Raw genomic sequence first — 21,036 nt, forward strand, 5'->3', positions numbered from 1 at the left:
TTGAGCATTCTGACTAGTATAAGGTTAAGTAAAGTGTTAATTTGTTCCAGTATTATATGTGAATATTTATATATATAAATCTGTTATGACGGCATGATCGCAAATTCCCACATAGGATTTTGCCCTGATACTTGTATTTTGCTTGTGTAATTTTATTCTTAGTATTGAACCGTGTTTTATATAATAGAAATTGAATTGTACCATGTTTGAGATCTTAAATAAGCTTTTGTTCATTAATAATACCGTTGTCTGAAATTGCTGCCTAATGCACTGCTTGAAAAATGGACGAACCTAATCACGCGGGAAATTAATGTGTTAAGTTACGAGATAAAGGGTCACGACTGTTTAATAGTTTCAATATCAGACATATTTTTGTAATTGCTCCTTGTTTTCGAATTATATATCCTAAACTAAATGTCCTGAAAGGTGCAGTATAATATAAATATTAGGGACACTAAGGGGAGAAAAAGCATAAATATTTGAATTTTGTAATATCTCGTGCATAGTTAAGTTTTTGAATAAAGATATAATAGAGATTCACTTGAAAGGATAAAAGAAAGTTTAATAATCATAGATAGGGACACAACAACAACAAACAAAAAAAAGAAAAATTGCTAATGAGGAGAGAAAATTTCAAGAAAAATGGGAATCGAATTACTTCTGTACTGAAACAAAGGACAAAATTCTGTGAAACAGAATATAATATAAAAAGGCACTATGGTAAAATTCACAAAGAACAATATTCATGCTTTGAGGGTAAACTGAGAGAAGAAAGATTAAAATGTACGAAGAAGTCACTTGAAAGTCAACAAGTATTTTCGAAAATTATGAAAGACAATGAATCAGCAGTGAGAGCCAGTATGAAATAAATTTATTTATTAGCGAAACATTCAAAACCTTTAAGTGACGGTTCCTTGGTTAAGGAGTGTATGATAAAAGCAGCCGAAAACGTCTCTCCCAAAGAATAACCAAAATGGCAGATAATCTGCATGACCAATTGCAAGAAATATCTGCAAACGTACAGTGCTCTTCAATTGCACTTGACGAAATTTTCGATATTCATGATGTGGCTCAAGTTGCTCTGTTTCTTCAGACTTGCAACGACAATATGATCATTACTTGAAGTGTTCTCGGAAATGATTTCCATTCATAGAACCACTACAGAGGAAGACATTTTTGACACAGTGTGGAGCATTTTGGAAAAATATCAACTTCCTCTGAACAGGCTTGTAGCTGTGACAACCGATGGCGCTCCAGCATTGATAGGCAAAAATAAAGGTTTTGTAAGACTTGCAGCAAAGTTAAAGGAAATGTATCCAGGCATTCCAAAACTGCAATCTTTCCACTGCATTATTCATCAGCAGGTCCTGTGCTCCAAAGTATTGGAAATGAGCAGCATATTCAAGCCTGTGACAGATATTTTGAACTTCATTCGATCCAGAGGCCTCAATCACCTCCAGTTTGCACAATTACTTAAAGACTTGGAGAGGGAATTTGAAGGGCTACCTTATTACACTTCTAAAAAGCTTAGATGAGATAAAATTGTTCCTAGAAATGAAAAATCATGATGTTGCATTTCTTAATGATCAGACATGGATACAAGATCTAGCATTATTAGTTTATTACAGGACATTTGAATGATTTAAATGTATGATGCACTGACAAGTTTTAGTAAATTGATTTTGTTTCAAAATCATTTAAAAGAGAATATTCTAAATTACTTTCCTATGTGTGTGAGCAGTTGAACAATAAGAATCAAGTTTTACCTTTTCTCAATATTGTCTGAAACTAGAAAAGATTAAAAAACAATTTGATAGGCAATTTAAAGATTTTAAGGAGCAAGAAGTTTTTTTGCTTTTTGCAGGTCCTTTTTCCTTTAATTTTGAAAAAGCTCCTATTTGTATTCAAATGGAACTTATTGATTTCCAGAATGATTCCATTCTAAAAGAGAAATACCAAGAAATTGGTGTTCCAAAAATATACACGTATTTAGGTCTAAAATTCTGGAAATAAAAAAGTTTGCAGCAAATATTCTATTTTATGATGAAAGTATGAAATCTATGTATGAAAGGTAACAAAACAGCCCACAGATCAAGACTAACTGGCATCAATTTTCTGTCATAATGAATGTCGTATGCTCTCAATCTTTGAGTCCAAATTTTGTCCAGCTGGTTAACAATAAACATTGTCAAGTGTCAGAAAAAAAATAAAATACTGCAATTAAATTACTATAATTATATTATGCAAGTATATATTTTTTTACCTCAAAATATTATCATCTGTCCCCAAAATATTATCATTGACATTTAAAAAAATTCCCCAAAATATAGACATTTCCCCTCAAAAAAATAAGTATATTATTTCACACAAACACAAAAAATTTCAAACTAATAGGAGGCTCTGTAAATTTTTGAGATGGTTATTAATGAGACTTTATACTTTATTAATATTTGATATTTATATATATATTTTATACTATATAGGTATTTGATTTGTTCAAATAAAATTTAATTTTGGTTTAAATGCTATATATTGTAAATATTAATATAATAAAAAATATTCTTTATTTTTTTGAGTTGTCATAATCATTATACTATTATTTTATGTCTTGTAATGACTTAGAATAAATAAAATTTTCATTATTAATTTTCCAGTTTATTTATACTCATTCTTTCACTTCCCTTTGATTCTAATTAGTGCAGCTTTTTTTTTTAGTCAAATTTTTTGCATCCTACTTGAGATATACTTTTATGGCAAATGGCTCATGGTCCATTTGAGTTTGATACTCCTGATGTAGACTGAGGAACCAAATTTTTAATTCAGAAAATTGATATAATTTATATATTCAGTCTTCTAGAGATTGTTTGACTTTTCAGACCTTTACTTTGACCAAGTGCTTAAAGTAAAGGTCTGAGCTGTAAATCTCTTGAATATGTAAATATTAAAGGTTTGAGGAATTGGTAGATTTAATTATCAATTTCTTGATATGTACTCTCAATGAGTGTTCAGGCTACTATAACAGCACTACATGATTAAGTCATCATCATCAAATTCTTGATATGTAACCTCAGGGGTGTACAGGATAATGATAGTACTACATGAAAAAGTTACGCCATTACTAACATCAATTTACCTACAGCATGGTCTTTCTCTGGGGTCTTTTCCCTGCCATCCTGACAAAGAACATTTGCTTAGCTAATTTTGCCTCTTCCATTCTGTTTAAGTAGCCATACCACCTGAGATTAGCTCTGCTAACACATTCCTGAATGCTAACAATATCAAGTTCTTTCCTGATATCTTCATTTTTAATACGATTCTGCCATTATTGACACCTGTTCAGTCTCCTATTCTTTCTCAGGCCTCTCATATCTGTGGTCTCCAGTCTTTGATCAAGAGTTTTATTTCTAACCCAGCATTCGGGTCCATAAGATAAAACTGGTTTGAACACTGTCGTGATTAAGTTTACTTTATTATTAATCTCCTATCAACAATTTTCCTCCTCATTAGTCTGTTACTTGTCAGTACTCCAATATTGTTGTATCTAATAGTTCATTCTTCTAAAACAATGCTTCGCAGACTTATGAATGTAAAGGCCCCTTTGGAAAAATTAATATATTTCACGGTCCCCATCAAAAAAAAAAATTCGTATTACAGACATATGTTATTATATTTATTGTATTTATATTCAATACAAAACATACACAGCAAATATTGCAAAAATCGAATGCAAATATTACATTTTTAGCATCTCATCTTGCATACACATTTGACATGGCACACTTAGTCTTAAAACATTTTTAATTTGTTTTCATTATTTCACAGCCCCCAACGGGGCCTTAGCTCACAGTTTGGGAAGCACTGTTCAAAGGCACTTCTGACTGAAGCAATCCACCTAGACCTTGCTCCTCTTCTTCTGGGTCTTTTCTTCTTTTTTTTTTTTTTCCTCCATCTTGGCAACAAACACTTGTTTTGCTAACCTTTCGTCTCCTATTCTGTTTAAGTGACCATACCAATTTAGTTTGATTAGCCATGCTCACATATTCTTATATGTGAGCATGGCTAATATAATGTGAACAATGCCTTCATTTTTATTGATTCTGCCATTGATGCCATCTATTCAGACCCCTAATTTTTCTCAGAACTTGTATTTGCAGTCTGATCTTTCAAGTTCTTTATTTCCAAACCAACTCTCAGATCCATAATTTAAAACAGGTTTTAATACTGCTTTGTGTTCTAGTTTGGTGTTTTGACTAATTTTTCTCATTTCATATAAATTTCTTCATCTGGCTTCCTACCATATCAGCTTTGCTTATTCTGTTAGCTATTTCCAAATGTAATTTGACATCTTCACTAAAAATTGTGCCTGAAAAGCTGCAATAATTTACTTGTTCTATAGGTTCTCCATTGAGAATATAGTTGATGTTTTTCTGCATATTTTCAGAGTTTTGGTCTTTTTATTGCTGATTTTCATGCCAAATTTGTTACAGCTGATTCAGTTTAGTTAGAGAATCATGAAGACTTTCACTGGATGCGTTTAGAAATACATCATTTGCATAAAGCAAAGTCGTGTGCATTTTCCAGATCTACAATACTAAAGCACAGATGCCTGTTATATTCTCATGATTTTTCAACTATTGTTAAGTGAAAATCTGATTTTGACAATCTGTTTGGTCTGAATCCAGCTTGTGCCTCTCTCAATAAACCTTTTACACAATTTTTTTTAGCCTGTTTTCAAGTATGCTTATATAAATCTTAACCAGAACACTAGTAGAGAAATTCCTCTGTAATTTTCACATTCAGCTTTATATCTTCCCTTTTATAGATGGGGACTATGAGAGGTCTACTCCAATCATCTGGAATTTGATCTTCTGACCAGGCCTCTGAACTATACAGTGTAGCCACTGCAGAACTTTTATACTGCCAATCCAGCTGCCTTTCCACATTTAAAGTTTTTCATGGCTTTTTCTCCTCAAGTATTGATATGTACTCTTGTTTTCATTTCTCTTAATTTTTCTACTACTGTTCTGTTGCTGCTTGTTTTGTTTAACAATTTCCAAGTAATTACTCCAGACATCTAAGGTATCCTTATCTTCAGCTTTCATGTCATCTTTATCATTTTTGATTCCTTTTACAGAAGTCTTCCCTCCATTTTTAAGCTTTTTCAATAGCCTTCAAAAAACTTTCCAGCCTACTGATATTTGTTTTCTATATTCTTACCAAAATCTTCCCATGTCTTTTAGCTACTTTTACATATAGCTTAATTCTTATATTTTTCTATATATTCTTTTAGGGTATCTGTCGACTTATTTGCTAGGAACTTTTGGTGTGCTTTCTTCTTTTCTTGGACTGCTTCTGGAACTTCTTGTGTTCACCATAGTGTTCTTATTTTCTATCCTTTCAGACAACTTTACCACATGCCTGTCTGATTCAATCAATGTTTTCGTCAGAGCTTGCCACTGAGACTCCAAGTTTTTGTGAACTGTTTCATTTTTCCTTCAGTAATGTTTGTATATGTTGAGTCTAGTTGAGTTTGTATATGTTGAGCATATACAAACATTATTGAAACATTATTTTATGTTATGGTTGATAATGAAGATATCATTATCAACCATAACATAGTCAATGAGGCCTATATCTTGTCTTCTCTCCATGTGGTGCACATCTTTGTATTAGTTTATATCTAAAAGCTGCTCAACTTCAATTCTTTTTAAAACTTTCTTGCATATTGTTCTTTTCAAAGTGATATTCATATTTATCCTACTTACAACTAAGTGATGGTTGCTTCCAGTTTCAAATCCTCTGTACTATCTTGTGTCCTGCAGCAGCATGAAGATATCATTATCAACCATAACATAGTCAATGAGGCTTATATCTTGTCTTCTCTCCATGTGGTGCACATCTTTGTATTAGAACATGGTGTTAGTAATGACCAGTCCCTATCCTGAACAGAAATCCTGCAGATACTTATCATTATTATTAACCTACCCCTTTTTCCCCAAATTTTCCTATAGTGTTCCTACATGCTTAATGGGATTCACTTCTTACTCTGCTATTTAGATCTCCAACAAGGACCACTTTTTCCATTTTCTTTTAAGTCAATTTCCTGATTTTGTGACTCAAATTTCTTTGACTTCTTTCTTAGGAAAATCTTCTGTGGGACCATGGCCACAAATAACTAACTTCCATTGTCCATTTCCCCATTTTGAAGTTTATCTTCATGTTTGGTATTTAATGATATTGCCACTTCTTCCTTTTCTTGATTATTGTTGTCCAAATATAACATCCTATGCTTATTATTGAGTAAGATCTCACTTGTTTTTGCCTTCTTTGTTTCAGTGATGCCAATTATGTTCATGCACTTTTCCAGTTCTTCTTCAAGCAGATTTATTCAGTGAAGAGAGTTTTTTTTGTCTTTGAAGGAATTCTGGCCAAGTAAATTCAAACCCCCTTGTATAACTTGTTATACAAGGGGATTTGTGTTCTGGAGAATAGCCATGTATATCGAAAATGCATAAAACGAGATTTATCTATAACTTGATGATAGAGGTTGCAATCCAAACACGTGAGATTCTGATCTTTCAAGATTAATTTAATAGAAAATGAACCAATGCTTTATAGAATAGTAAACAAAATATTCAGTATATATATAAAACCAATAACAATTAAAGTAGTTATTTGTTTTCAAGATTAATACATTGTAATCATTTCTTAATTACTATATCTTCTTAAGTTGAAGGTTCATAAGAGGTTGTAGGCTGCTTTTTTCAAGAATCTCTTATTGGAAGCCTGACTTTTAGTTTTCAACTTCTGATTGTAATCATCCTTGTAGCATTAGCTCTTTTCAGTCTTCCTTTTCACTTTAGAACTTGTATGGTCAGTCATGTACCTTGAAGAGAGCTATGGGCTTAAAAGCATGAGACCTGAACCTTCATTGTGAGAATTTTCTCAGGCCTAAGCTCCTTAGAACTTGACTTAGACTCCAATGTGTTTTTCCTTAGCCAAAAGATCTTCATTGCTCAGGGCAGAGAAGTAATTTACAGATAAAAACCTATACCACATAGACCAATAAGGCAATAGGGACACTAAGCACAGCAGAGGGAGGGAAAACAAGGTGCAACCTTGGATAGGAAACGGCTATATTTTTTGTGCCAAAATGAAATCTCATAGCTTTGAAAATACAGCTAACAAAAGATCATATAATGAGTGCTGCCTGTAATTCTATATTGTTAGAAGCTCCTACAGGGGGACCTTTGTAGGTCATATGATGCCTTAAATGCCTATCACATCTTTTCTTGAAAATATTCACTATTTACAACCTTATCAGCAGCTTATTCTCTTCACTCATTACATGCTATGAGAAGAACCTAGTTTTCATATGCTTCCTGACTATTCCCCTTAATCAACCTCCAGAAAACACCTTAAATCTCTCTTGTACACTCTCTCTCCCTCCCTCCCATGAACTGCAAAATTTCCTCTATCTTTATTCTGAGATTTACTTACCTGTCATGTATGTTTCTGTCATGTTCCCTTTCTTCCCTCTTATTTCTCAAACTTTGAAGACCTGATTGCAGACTTTAAGAATATACATTGAGTAATGCCAAAAGATACAAACAGGGGAGGCATCACAATGAAACTGTTAGAATTATTAATGCAAATAAATATATCATATGGTATTTTTGCCTTCTATAGTATTGCCTAATGCTATATGCTTAAAAAGGGAACCTGAATATCCACTGTGATAGGAGGGCCTATTTCAAGTAAGTCCAATTTATTGCAGGTTTTTCCCTTCCTCTCATGAACAAACAACTTTTCAGTGAATATATGTAACAAATGTATTATGTAGACACTCAAGGTGTACAATGGCCATGAGACGGATTGCTCTCTATCTGGTTATTTTGAATTTATGGCCAAAGCAACTAAGGCTGTATGTGTCTGTTAATTGCATGTGCTCTTATGTCCAGTTGTGGGATGAAAGACTTGAGTTTCTGGGAGTTTTTCTCCCAAACACCTGGTCTCATATGAAATGATATACTATTTCTATTACATTTTCAGTTGAAAAGCCCTGATAAAGGTTCTTCATTTCCTAGATGTGATTTGAAATGAGGTCATCCAGACAAAAACCATCATCAAAACCGACTGAGCTACAGGGGTTTGCCTGGAAGATATGTTCATAAGTCTTCATTCACACATAGCACACAGCCTACTTTTTCATTAATTCTTTTTCTTCTTCACCAATTATGGAATGCATTACAAATGTCTGCAGTATCGCTGCCAATCAAATCAAACTCAACAAACAAATATCTATAACCAAAAAATCTCCATGTCTAATTTATCAACAATATTTATTCTTTAAATTATGTTCACACCATCACTTGTAGATATCTAAACATGATATATATTTCTAAAAAACCTCAACTGATAGCAAGTAACTGCTCAGAATTGTAATTCCTTCTGTCACATAAGTAGGAATTGTGCATACATCAGATCTGACATCCCATGTCAAGTAATGCCAAACGTGAAACTCATTTTTGAGGATCTCTGGCAAAGTTTTCTTTATTTATTCTGTAGTGTTCATGTCTTGCATCCTGCAAATTCTGATAATCGGGCTTTCATGACCTTGAATATATCTTTGAAACTTGATTTTCTACAGTTCAAATATTCAAATAGCAAGGTTGTTTTCCTAGAGAATGCTGCTTAAAAACTTGTATTTGTAAACCTAAAATGGAACAAGATTGAATAAACACTGTTTACTTTAAACATTGACCTAATGCAAATATCTTCTCATCTACCAGAATGAGATAATTCTAAAAGAAAGCAGTATTGAAACTGGTTTAAATTTAAACCATCCTCTCTAACACCTTTTCTAGATATTCTATCAGCTTTTGTGTTGGCAACTCAAACCAGAATTTTGCACTTTGTTCCCCACCCCCAGTCACTTTGGGATGATCTCCTTAATTTCAACTTTTCTTTCCTGTGATCTGATTACTGTTTCCACTCTCCTGAATTTAATTGCCTTCTCTGACCAAATAATTGAAATAATTCTTATAGGAATGAAGACCTTCATTCAAACAAATCTGTATTTGATCCTAAGCCATGTTAGGATCAAGAAAAATGGGTCTTCAAATGCTATGGCTAGGTCAGCTCTGTTTTTCCATGATACCACCATTCTCTGCCTGTTTCATATATAATTACAAGCAGACAAAAATTAATCTTAGTTACAAACATCGTGGAATAGAGAGAATAACAAGCTATAACAAATATAAAGATGAATTAAACTTTGGCAGTCTGGTTTCTTACTTGATTTCACATAGGCCACAGTTATTTTGCACACACTCTCTCCTTTTAAGGGGTGATTACTGCTGTGCATGAACCATCATACACATTTTAATCAACTGCCTTCATTTCATCACTAAGTGCAGTTGTCATTTGAACATTTTAATCTCCCCTATCTATTCAGGTGGATTTTATCTTATTCCTTTGTGTTTTAAAATTTTTATAAGAGACTCGCCTTTATAAATTATATACATTTACTTTTAAAGAGAGATCATTTAGTTTACGTTATTCCTGACTTTATTTTTTTTGTATATGCTTTTATCTTTATTCATAATTTATACGGTGCTTTTTTTGCATAATTTAACCTTATCATCATGGTGCATTATAAGCTACCGATGTGCCAGAAAAAAAAAAAATCAAACAACAACTGTAAGTTTGAATCTAATTTTTCTTGGATGTTTGTGATATGTTTAGGTGGTAGGTAATTTTTCTACCTAAATTTTATTTAGAAGTAGTAATTCAGCCTCTGGTTGTGGCCAGGCTGCAGAGATTTCACCTACAAGATGAAGCCAGATGTGAGGTTGAGGGAATATTGTACTAAAAAAGTTTTTTTTTTTTCCCATAAAATAGTGTTACACCTGATATCTTAGGAATATAGTATTCCTAAGATATCATGGTGTAACATGAAGAATAAATATCATAAATTAAAACCCCTGCATAAAAAAATGAATTATTTAATGGAAAATTTCTTGCATCCAGTAAAAGGTATAAAGCGTAAGGGTTGTTGATAAAGGAAGGAATGTATTAATATTGTAATATGACTTAGAATTCCTTATTTTAACTAAATAAGTAGCTAACAAAGGAAAATATAGATTAATATTGTAATAAGATTAAAAATGAGAGAGTTAAGTAAATAAGTAGAAATGGGTGAGTCATAAAATACGTTATGTGAGAGATTAAGTTATTAAGTAGAATTCATAGAAAAAGTTTGAAAGGGGATTAAGTCAGGCTAGCACAAGAAAAGCAAAGCTATCGCTTAGGGCCAATCCCCGGATTGAAACATTGAGAACGGGCTTGCCGATCAAATGACGTTTGGCGGGAAAACGCCACCCTAATTGGTCAATGATAAAAAAAACAAGTAGAAGGAGGAGAAAGGAAGTAAGAAAAGGTGCCGTTAGGGGAGCAGCTATAAAAGGGTTGATAACCCCCTGGGGAGACCTTTTTTTGGATAGTCGCTTTTGGCCTTGGAGTTTGGTTTTGGTTCCGGTGGAGTTCATGGGGTTTTCCTGAGTGGCGACAGGGGTGATATCTCCTCATCACAACACGGAAACGAAAGTGAGCGGGATTTTGATTCCCGTTTTCCCGAGTAGGAAGCAAAGAAAAAATTGCCATAGAGTCCTAGAAAAGGAGGGATCTTCTTCGTTTCGACGCTAGTGATAACTACGCAAAGCAAAAAGCTGTAAAGAGATCAATGTCCTCGTTGCTGATAGTAGAGCAAATATATGTGTGTTAAAGTATTCCAGAGTTATGAGAAGTTATACCGAAGGTTCGTTTGGAAAAGAATAAAGGCCCATACGAAAGGCTCAAGAAAGATACTGTAAATCATAACCTATGTTAGCTAGAAATTTGTCTGTGAAAAGTATCGTGATTCCAATATAGAACTGTTGAAGTTATACTAGGACTTTAGTATATGATAGAATGTGTTATGTGTAGATTGACTAGTGTTAAAGATTTGTGAATGATTAAGAGTCCTAAGGTGTTTTGCATGTCTATTATATTGCACAAGATATTTAAATGGCATAATTGTGTGTTAGTGCAAATAACGGTATAACAGAATAGTGTGAATTAAGTAATTACGTATCCTAAGGATTGAATGCCTAATGTAATGTATAAAATAATTGAAATGTCACAAGTATGTGTTAGCAGTGAATGACTTGTTAATCTACTTCAGTATGAAAAATCAGATAGTGTGAATTTATCTAATTTGTTCACATCAGGTGAATTTATGAATTAATGTGTATGGTGGCATAATCACAAATAGCCATATTGCTTGTAATGATTTAATGTTAGTCTATAAGTATTTTAGTTTAGTAATTGAATTGTACCATGTTTAGAAACTTAATAAACCTGTTGTTCAGTGATAAAAGAGTTGTCTGATGTTGCTAATCCAATGCACCACTTAAAATCATCGTACCTAATCACGCGGAAAATTTAATGTTGAGGAAAGAGATTAAGAGTCACGACTGTAATAATATTTAAATACTAAGAGATATATTAGAGATTGACTTTCTCCCTATTTATGACAACATAAATGGTGCAGTTGATAACCACTTGAAAATATTGTACTTAGTCACGCGGAAAATTTAAGTTGAGAATCGAGTTAAGTGTCACGACTTCAATAGTTACACTTTCAGATATATTTGAGTTCTTTCTCCTTGTTTATGTATGTAATATCCCAAAAGGCGCAGTATAAATACAAATATTAGGGGTACTACGGGGAGTAATAACTTAGATATTGGTATAAGTTTGGGTAAAATCTCGGGCATAGAAGTTAGAAGAATATAGATAAAAGGAATTTGTAAGATTAGAGTAGAAATCGTAAATTGGGACACAACAATAGTCTGTTAATTCAGGACATTCTTAGATAGATATCATCTGTCAACCAGATTGCAGTTAGATCTTAGGAGTTACCCTACTTAAAAAGCATAAGTTCTCATCATCACATTCTTGCCATGTACCCTCAAGGGGTGTACAGGATATGATAGTACTACATGAAAAATATACATCATTACTAACTTTCTGATATTTTCCTTCAAATCAGTCTGTTACTTGTTAAGACTCCAGCATTATCCGATCTTATATTTCTATCATCTAAGGCACTTTTGTACAGTATCAATCCACCTATATCTTGGTCTTCCTCTGGGTAGTTTTCCTGCTAACCTGGTAGAGAACACTTGTTTTGCTAATCTTTCCTCACCCATTCTATTTAAGTGACCATACCACCTGAGATTAGCTCTGCTAATGCATTCTTGGATGCTGACAATATCAAGTTCTTTCCTAATATCCTCGTTTTTAATATGATATTGCTATTGATGCCATCTGTTCACGTCTCTAATCTTTCTCAGGACTCTCATATCTGTGGTCTCTAGTCTTTGGTCAAGTGTTTTACTTCTGACCCAGCTCTCAGATCCATAAGTTAAAACTGGTTTGAACACTGTCTTGTATACAGCTAATTTAGTGTTCTGACTAATTTCTCTCTTATTCCATATGAATTTATTCAATTGACTTCCTACTACCAGCTCTGTTGTCTATTTCCATATTTAATTTACCATCTTCACTAAAAATCATGCCTAAGTAGCTGAAATGTTTTACTCGTTCCACAGGTTCTCCGTTCACAACGCAGTTGACATTTTCAACGATTCTGCCTATTTTCATTGTCTTTGTCTTTTTATTGCTGACCTTCATACCATATCTATTACAACAGTTATTCAATTTAGTCAGGGAATCTTGCAAACTTTTAGCAGATTTATTCAGAAGTATAACATTCTCCGCATAAAGTAAAGAGCTGACATAAACATCTCCAATTTTGTTATCATGTTTGATACCACTTTCCTTCATAATGTGATCCATGTAGATAATGAATAACAGGGGGGATAATGTACATCCTTGTCTCACACCAGATTTAACATTAAACCATCTTCCTGTACTTCAATTCTAACTGCTGACTTACAACTCAAATAAAGACTAAGTATTGCTTGATATAATGCCCCATTGACACCATATAACTGTAGCGTATTGAATAGCTTCTCTCTTGGCACCTTGTCATATGCCTTTTCCAGATCGACAAAACTTAAATCTAGATCTTTGTTATATTCCCATGCTTTCTCGATTATTTGTCGCAAAGTGAAGATCTGATCCTGACAGCCTCTATTTGGTCTGAATCCAGCTTGTTCTTCACCAAGCTTTTCTTCCACAGTACTTCTCAACCGTTTCTCAAGTATACTTGCATAAATCTTGCCAGGAACACTCAGTTGGGAAATACCTCTAATTCTCACATTCAGTTTTATTTCCCTTTTTATATATGGATGGGTACTATGAGAGCTCTACTCCAATCATTGGGAATTCCTCCCTCTGTCCAGTATGCAGTGCAGCCACTGTAAGATATTTATACCACCATACTTCAGCATTTTTGGTCGAATATCATTTACTCCTGCTGCCTTTCCACATTTCAAGTCTTTGATGGCTATTTCTGCTTCAAGTATGGATATGTATGCCTGTTGAGTGTTTTTTACCACTGTGCTATCACTTTTTGAAGTAATTATTCCATACTTCAAGGATATCTTTTTCTCCTGTTTTCATCACCTTTATCATCTCTAACTACTTTTACAGCATTCTTTCCTCCATTCCTAAGCTTCAACAACCTCCAGAATATCTTACCACCTTCTTGATATTTATTTTCTATGTTCTTGCCAAAGTCCTCCCATGACTTTTGTTTAGCTAGTTTTACATAGTGTTTAGCTTTCTTACATTTGTCTCTGTATTCTCTCAGGGCAAAAGCTGACTTATTTTCCAGTAACTTTTGATATGCTTTCTTCTTTTCCTTCACTGCCCCTTTAACTTCCTGTGTCCACAATGGAGTTCTGATTTTTCTATCCTTGCAGACAACCTCACCACATGCCTCTCTGGCTGAATCAATCAGTGTTTTCTTCAAGGCTTGCCATTGAATCTCCAAGGTTTGGTTGCTGTTCTCAAACTCTTTCATTTTTTCATGAATAATATTTGTGTATTTTAGTCTACGGTTCACATCTGAGAGCTGCTCAACTTTTATTCTCTTTAAAAATTTCTTACATGTTATTCTTTTCAATATGAAATTCAATTTTATTTTGCTCAACACTAAATAGTGATTACTTCCAATTTCAAATCCTCTGTACACTAGGGTGTCTGTACTGCACCAGGGAGAAAATATCAAAGCATAAGTTCTTTACTTGTTTAATGTATGCACTACCTTCAGACTATTTAGAAACTTTCATCCCTCTACTTTGGATAAATTAGCTCTGCCATAATCTTGCTTGATGTGTATCAGCTGACTTATTATTATCAATTGCGTTATTTTGAACTGATGGGCTAATCTGATGAGATTAGTATCCATGAACCTCAGTATTACATCAAATACTTGGAATCTGATAAATTTGGCCTGACTTTCTCTTTCATTGACACTAGTCAATGAAAGAGAAAGTCAGAATTTACTGCAGTCTGGAATCAGACTCATTTACTCCACTCCAGTAGATTTAAGTTTGATCATCTCTTCTGGAAATGTGTAAACCTCAGTATTACATCAAATACTTGGAATCTGATAAATTTGGCCTGACTTTCTCTTTCATTGACACTAGTCAATGAAAGAGAAAGTCAGAGTTTACTGCAGTCTGGAATCAGACTCATTTACTCCACTCCAGTAGATTTAAGTTTGATCATCACTTCTGGAAATGTGTAAAGCTTTACAACACAAGCTGAATCTCATTTGCTAGGAAAGTTCAAAGGAAACAAATGTTTATTTCCTTTGAACTCTAAATACCATGTTCTTTTACTCACTCAACTTTGTTCCAGGCTCAGGTAGTAAATGCATGCTACATGACATTTTTCACTCTGAATGCTGCTTCACAGTTTCCTTTATTTTCTCTTACAATATCCTTGTAACAAGAATGAAATATCAGATGTATTTTTTCACATGTTGACTTTTTTTATAAAAAAAAACATGCTCTGTACATGTTTCCTTACAAAGTTTAATGATAAACAAAGCATTTCAAATACTCTTAATCATTCTTGCAGATTAAAGGATCTTTCTCAGCAAAACGAGGACAAGATGTTTCAAATCCATACAGCCAAGGTTCTATCTGTAAAAATTGTTTTGTGGTGTTATGTGGTCCTACTCCACCAAGGTAATAAAATTTAGAAATATTCTGGTGTTAAATATATACATGCAGAGAATATGTCCATTGTACAATAATCAAATGAATATCATATATTAAAACTTAGTGTTTAATAATAGTAATAATAAATCAGTATTTATTACTTGTTTAACTGGTCATCTGCTCTCCAAACATGACCAAAGCACTCAATTCTCTTGCTTCTTATAAATGATGGAATGTTGGATCTTTGAAACAGGTTTTGTAGTTCTCATTATGTCTTTGTTCATGCAGTCCAGTATTTTGATTGAGATTGTCCAAAACTTTTTTTTTCAAATGTGATAATTTTCTATTATCTCCCTGTTTTGTTGACCATGTTTCACAACTATAGGTTAATATCAGTCGTAAATAGCTTAGTTTTTCTTTGGATTTTTTTAGGTAATATTCTTTGTAAAATTACAAAATATTCATGATTAACCTCCTCAATTTTCTCCTCTATCTCTTGATACATATCATTGTAGTTAATGTTGACTCCTAGATAGTTAGTTATCCACTTGCTCAAAGATATAATTATTAACAACCAGGTCAGCTCAATATTGATGGGTCCTTGAAATTCACCCATATTTAATCTCTTTCCTTGTTTATGACAAGATCTGTTGGCTTACTTGCTTTGATTAAATTAGACATAGTGTGTATAACATCCTCACGAGAGTTTCCAAGGATAAGTGTCATCAGTATAAGCCAATAATATACTGTTTCCTTTAATTCCATCCTTTGTTGTTCATTTAGGTCTAATGACTTTTTCCGGTTCCAGATTGAACAGGGTTGGTGAGAGAGCATCTCCTTGGCAGTCTAGATTTTATTTCAAAACTTATGAATGTTCCTTGAAGAAATGTATCTTACAGAGGTGTAGTGATACTTGTCATATGTATATAATTTTGTGGTATTCTTAAAAAGTCTCATTTCATTCCATGGTGTGTGTGTTCCGATATATGCTGTCATATGCTTGTTCATAGTTCACAAATACTAGATGTAATTCTTTATCCAATTCATAATTCTTTTCTGGCAGTTGCCAGAGAGTGACAGTATGAGCTGTCATCGACTTTCCCTTGCAGAAGTCGCAATGATCCTTTTCCAAGTCATTGTAGACAATATTTTGTAGCAATTGTATAATGAGATACCTCTGTAGTTACTAGTTATACTAGTGTCCTTTTTTTAAATATACGGCACAGTATGGCTGTATTACAATCAACTGTGATTTCTTCTTTTTGCCATATCAATTTGATAAGTTTGCAAATCTCATTTGTTGAGGGTGTTCTTCCAATTTTTAGAAGTTCTGCTGTAATTTTATTTTCACCAACTGCTTTATTATTTTTATTACTTTATAATAATATTCTCAACTTCAATCAGAGATAGCTCCTCAATTGTTCTATCTCTCTGGTTAATTAGACTGTCATCAACTTTCTCAGATAATCATAGGTTAGTGTAGTCACTGGAATTATTTATAAAGATAGCAAAGTGAGTCAAGAAATCTTGAGCCAAAGCAAATCAAGGACTTCAGTTCTGATAACTTTTGGTATGGGTTACTACACCTGAGAGAAGCATGTTTCACCTTTCTTGTGGAAGCGTGCGTGATATACTGTGGAAAGTTTAGGTGAGCTGTTGTTGTTGTAGGGGATACCAGTTGAGTTTGGTGATCAATAACAGATTGGGTTTAGATGTCTGTAAGTGATGTCTTTGGTGTTATTATTGAATCCATAGATGGTAAAAATCGATGTGGAAGTATTTTTTTATACATGGAATTTTTTAGGGATATTATTTTTTCTTTTTGAAAAATTTTTGTTGCATTTTTGATATTTTTTAAAATTATTTTGGAAGGTTTGCTTTTAACTGCAGTGATGCTGTAATTTTTTATGCTATCTTTAATGTTGGTGGAACATGTGGAAAACTTATAGAATATGTAGTAGGCATGAAGGAAATGTGGGCACAATTCCCACACAGGGAGTACCTAGACTCCAATCTAGACAGAGTCTCAACAGTGTCCCAACAAGCTGTTCTAATCATACTCCCTCCAGACACATCCTGGAAGAATAATCAGTAACAAGATCATTTGTCACCTAAATGGGAGGACTCCCAAACCTTTTTCAACAGGATTGGTCCCATGTACTATTTAGTGGCTGGCTTGCAGAAGATGCTTTACTGCTGTACTCCTTGAATGGAGTGCTGGTTCTCTGGCTAATTAATTAGTGTGGAGAGCATGTACTGCAAGGCCATCTGCACTGCATATGTGAGGTAAGGGAGGGAGCAGAAACTGGAGATGAAACATGGCAATAGCCACTTTGTGTCTTCAATAACAGGGAGGTAGTATTTCACCAGTATTATACATCATCTACCACCTAGAGTTCTAGCTAGCAATTTCATCAAATAGGAAGATATGCTTATAAGGCAGCAATGCTCATCTTGCCGTTGGAAGATGGAGATGACTGGGAGAGGCTGTGTGGATTGGCAGGTGGTAGTCACCAACCTATTGACAGCTGAATGCAGCTCCCTTGCTGTGGTATGTTTCTTCTTTTCCTGAGTTATGTAAAATTAAAAGGTTCTGCTTCATATTAAAGTTTGAAAATTCATGCTTTTTTTTGTAATATATATATGAATCCATCCCACAAAAAATTCCTGTAGCACATTAGTACCTTTTAGACTAATGATTAAATCTGGAGTTTCACTGTAGAGTACAAACATGGGAGTTTTTTTTATCTGCTGCAGAACTCTACTGAGTAGGATAATGGTCTCATGCTGTGCAACAAAAACACCTATCACATAAATGATGCACATTTTTTATTTTTATTTTTTATGCATATGATAAGATGCACCCAGAGAAAAGCATTTATCAAATGCTATAATTATATGGGATAAATGGAACATTACTGAGCAATATAGGATGTTTCATTTACTCCATATAAATGGAACATTATGCAAGCATGACTTATAGACCATGCAGAGCAGTGCATGGTCTATAAGTCAGCTGTTAAAATTGAAGGAAATACTGGAAAGATGGCTTGATGTAAAATCAGATGTTAAACAAGGTTGCACACTTTCTCCACTCTTATTGATCATTTATATGGATTGCATTGAAAGAAAATGGCATTAAACTTGATATCAAACTTGCTCTTTGCAGATGATATTGTACTTGTCTCTAACTAAATTGAATAGCAGCCATAACAACACGGAATATGGAAGTGTTGTTACAGCTGCTAAGAAGAAGACCAAAACTATGAAAATGGGTAGGAACATAGAAAACTTCAACTGCATTCTCAATGGAGAATTTATAGGTTCTCCATTGAGAATGTTTTACTTGTTCTATAGAACAGGTAAAATATTTCAGTTATTTGGGCACAGTTTTTAGTGAAAGTGGCAAATTAAATCTGGAAATAGACAATAGAATAAACAAAGTTAATATGTGGTAGAGAACCAATTGAATAAATTTATATGGAGTAAGAGAAAAATTAATCAAAATACTAAACTAGCAGTATACAAGCCAGTGATCAAACCAGTTTTAAGTTATGGATTCTTAACATTGAGTTAGAAATAAAGCACTTGATCAAAGACAATAGACCATAGATGTAAGAGTTCTGAGAAAAATTAGAGGAGCATTAGGAAAAAAAAGACATTAGGAAGGAACTTAACATCGTTAACATTATGAAATGTGCAAGCAAGACTAATCTAAGGTGATGTGGTCATTTAAACAGAATGGGAATAGAAAGGTTAGTTAGCAAATAGGTATTTGATGGCAGGAAAAGGCACAGAGGAAGACCAAGAGCCAGGTGGATTGATTGTCGGAAGTGCCCTAGAAGACCAAAATGTTAGATACAACAATATTGGAACATTGACAAGTAATAGACTAATTTGGAGGAAAATTCTTGATAAGATAAGAGATTAGTAATAATACAAATAAACCTAATCACGTAATTCTGTCATAGTAGCCTGTATGCCTATTGTGGGTATGTAGAAAATTGATGTTTTTTATACCCATCTTGAATTGCAGTGCACGAAAATATAAATGTAGCTATTGAATCGTAATGTTGTAAAAATAATCATAATTTAAAATTCTGAATATTTTTACGTATTCTTTATGTTAGAATGTTTATTAGTTTTAGTTTCATAACACGCATTGTCGGCACTTGTGATGTGCCCGTTATCGAAATTGTTTTGTCAAAAATGATATGTAAAGCAGTTAAAAATTTATGTACTTACCGGATTTGAATAGTTGTGTTACTTTAAACAAATTTATTGTAATTTAAAATATTAAGTTTTGTGTTTTTATGAAGACATTCTCTTGTCGCTAACGGAGACAACGTGTCAGCCATTATACCTAACTTCTTGCTTACCAGTTTCATGGAGTGCGCATGCTCGCCGAGAAGTTTGATGTGTGATTGACAGCTGACAAGTTCGGTATCGAAACAATGGGAGAGTAAACAAGGAGGGCGTTCGGAGAGAAAATTAGAACACAGGCTGGCAGATATTTAGATTAGGAGGAACTTAAGTTTTTATGTGACAGTCGGAGGACAATCAATAGTATATTCCGAAAAAGGAATCATGGAACTTTTAAGTTTCAAAGTGGAATAAGTATTGATAAATAAAAGAAAATATTGCTATAGATTGTTTTTATTATTATTATTATTACGGGCGACTCTGGGGAGTCCTTAGACTCATCGAAGGAGGCCTTAAACATCATGTCCACACAACTATACGACATTCTCATAATATCTATCATACCTTGCCTTGAACTCGCTCACCGTCATAGCACCCACAACAGACTCTGGCAACTTATTCCACTCATTTACCACTCTAAAAGTAAAGAACCCAACTCTAACATCCTTGCTAACCACACTCTTGCCCAGCTTCCATAGGTGTCCTCTAGTTCTCCCACCACCAGTCCTGATCTCAAAAATATCCTCTGAATTAATCCTATAGAAACCCTTTAGCAATTTGAATGTCTCAATCATATCTCCTCTTTTCCACCTATCAACTAATTTCTGCAACCCACAAATCTTCAACCTGTTCTCATAAGGTTCATTCCATAGACGTGCTATCATCTTGGTCACTCGCCTCTGGATCCTCTCCACCTCCTCCCCATCAAGAAGAAACCTAGGTGACCAAATCTGGGCACAGTCGAGATGAGGTCTTATCAAGGTTCGGTACAGAGGTACAATAACTTGCTTGTCTCTGCTCGTCAAAGTGTGAGTTGTTGAGCTGATTTAGCCACTTTTGCAAATGTGCCCCCCCTAAACTTCATCTCCCTATCCACCAACACTCCCAAGTCCCTGGCCTCATCAATCTCCTGGAGTACAGTTCCACCAATGTGGTATACTGCTGCTAATCTTTTCACCTCCAAAATGCATAACCTTACATTTTGTCGCATTAAATTGACATCCATTCTCCTTAGCCCAGAACTCCAATCTATCGAAGTCGTCCTGCAAGATTTTGACATCTTCTGCATTCACTATTGCCCTAACTTTGCACATCATCAGAGAACAAATGAACTGTTCCTCTTAGATCCTTCCCTATATCATTAATGAACAAATTAAACAGCAGTGGTCCAAGAACAGAACCCTGCAGCACACCACTATTCACAGGCCGTCTTTTGGGCTCTACTCCTGAATAAACTACTCTCTGATATCTCTCCATCAACCACCCACCTATCCATCTCACCAACCGTATTGTTTTGTCAAAAATGATATGTAAAGCAGTTAAAAATTTATGTACTTACTGGATTTGAATAGTTGTGTTACTTTGAACAAATTTATTGTAATTTAATATATTAAGTTTTGTGTTTTTATGAAGACATTCTCTTGTTGCTAAT

The 21,036-nt window shown here is 33.9% G+C and overlaps 1 protein-coding gene across 2 annotated transcripts in view; it reads left to right on the forward strand.

Annotated features, from left to right (window-relative positions):
• Positions 1-21,036, forward strand: part of app (Palmitoyltransferase app) — a 119,352-nt gene that overhangs the window by 85,650 nt on the left and 12,666 nt on the right. For both annotated transcript variants that reach the window (XM_090403614.1, XM_090403613.1), the window contains exon 8: positions 15,100-15,209. In XM_090403614.1, the coding sequence (XP_090259740.1) occupies positions 15,100-15,209 (110 nt within the window). The remainder of the gene's footprint in view (positions 1-15,099; positions 15,210-21,036) is intronic.

Source organism: Typopeltis vanoorti, chromosome 14, assembly GCF_054136105.1.
Source record: "Typopeltis vanoorti isolate ZY-2024b chromosome 14, IOZ_Tvanoo_1.0, whole genome shotgun sequence".
Taxonomy (NCBI): Eukaryota; Metazoa; Arthropoda; class Arachnida; order Uropygi; family Thelyphonidae; genus Typopeltis; species Typopeltis vanoorti.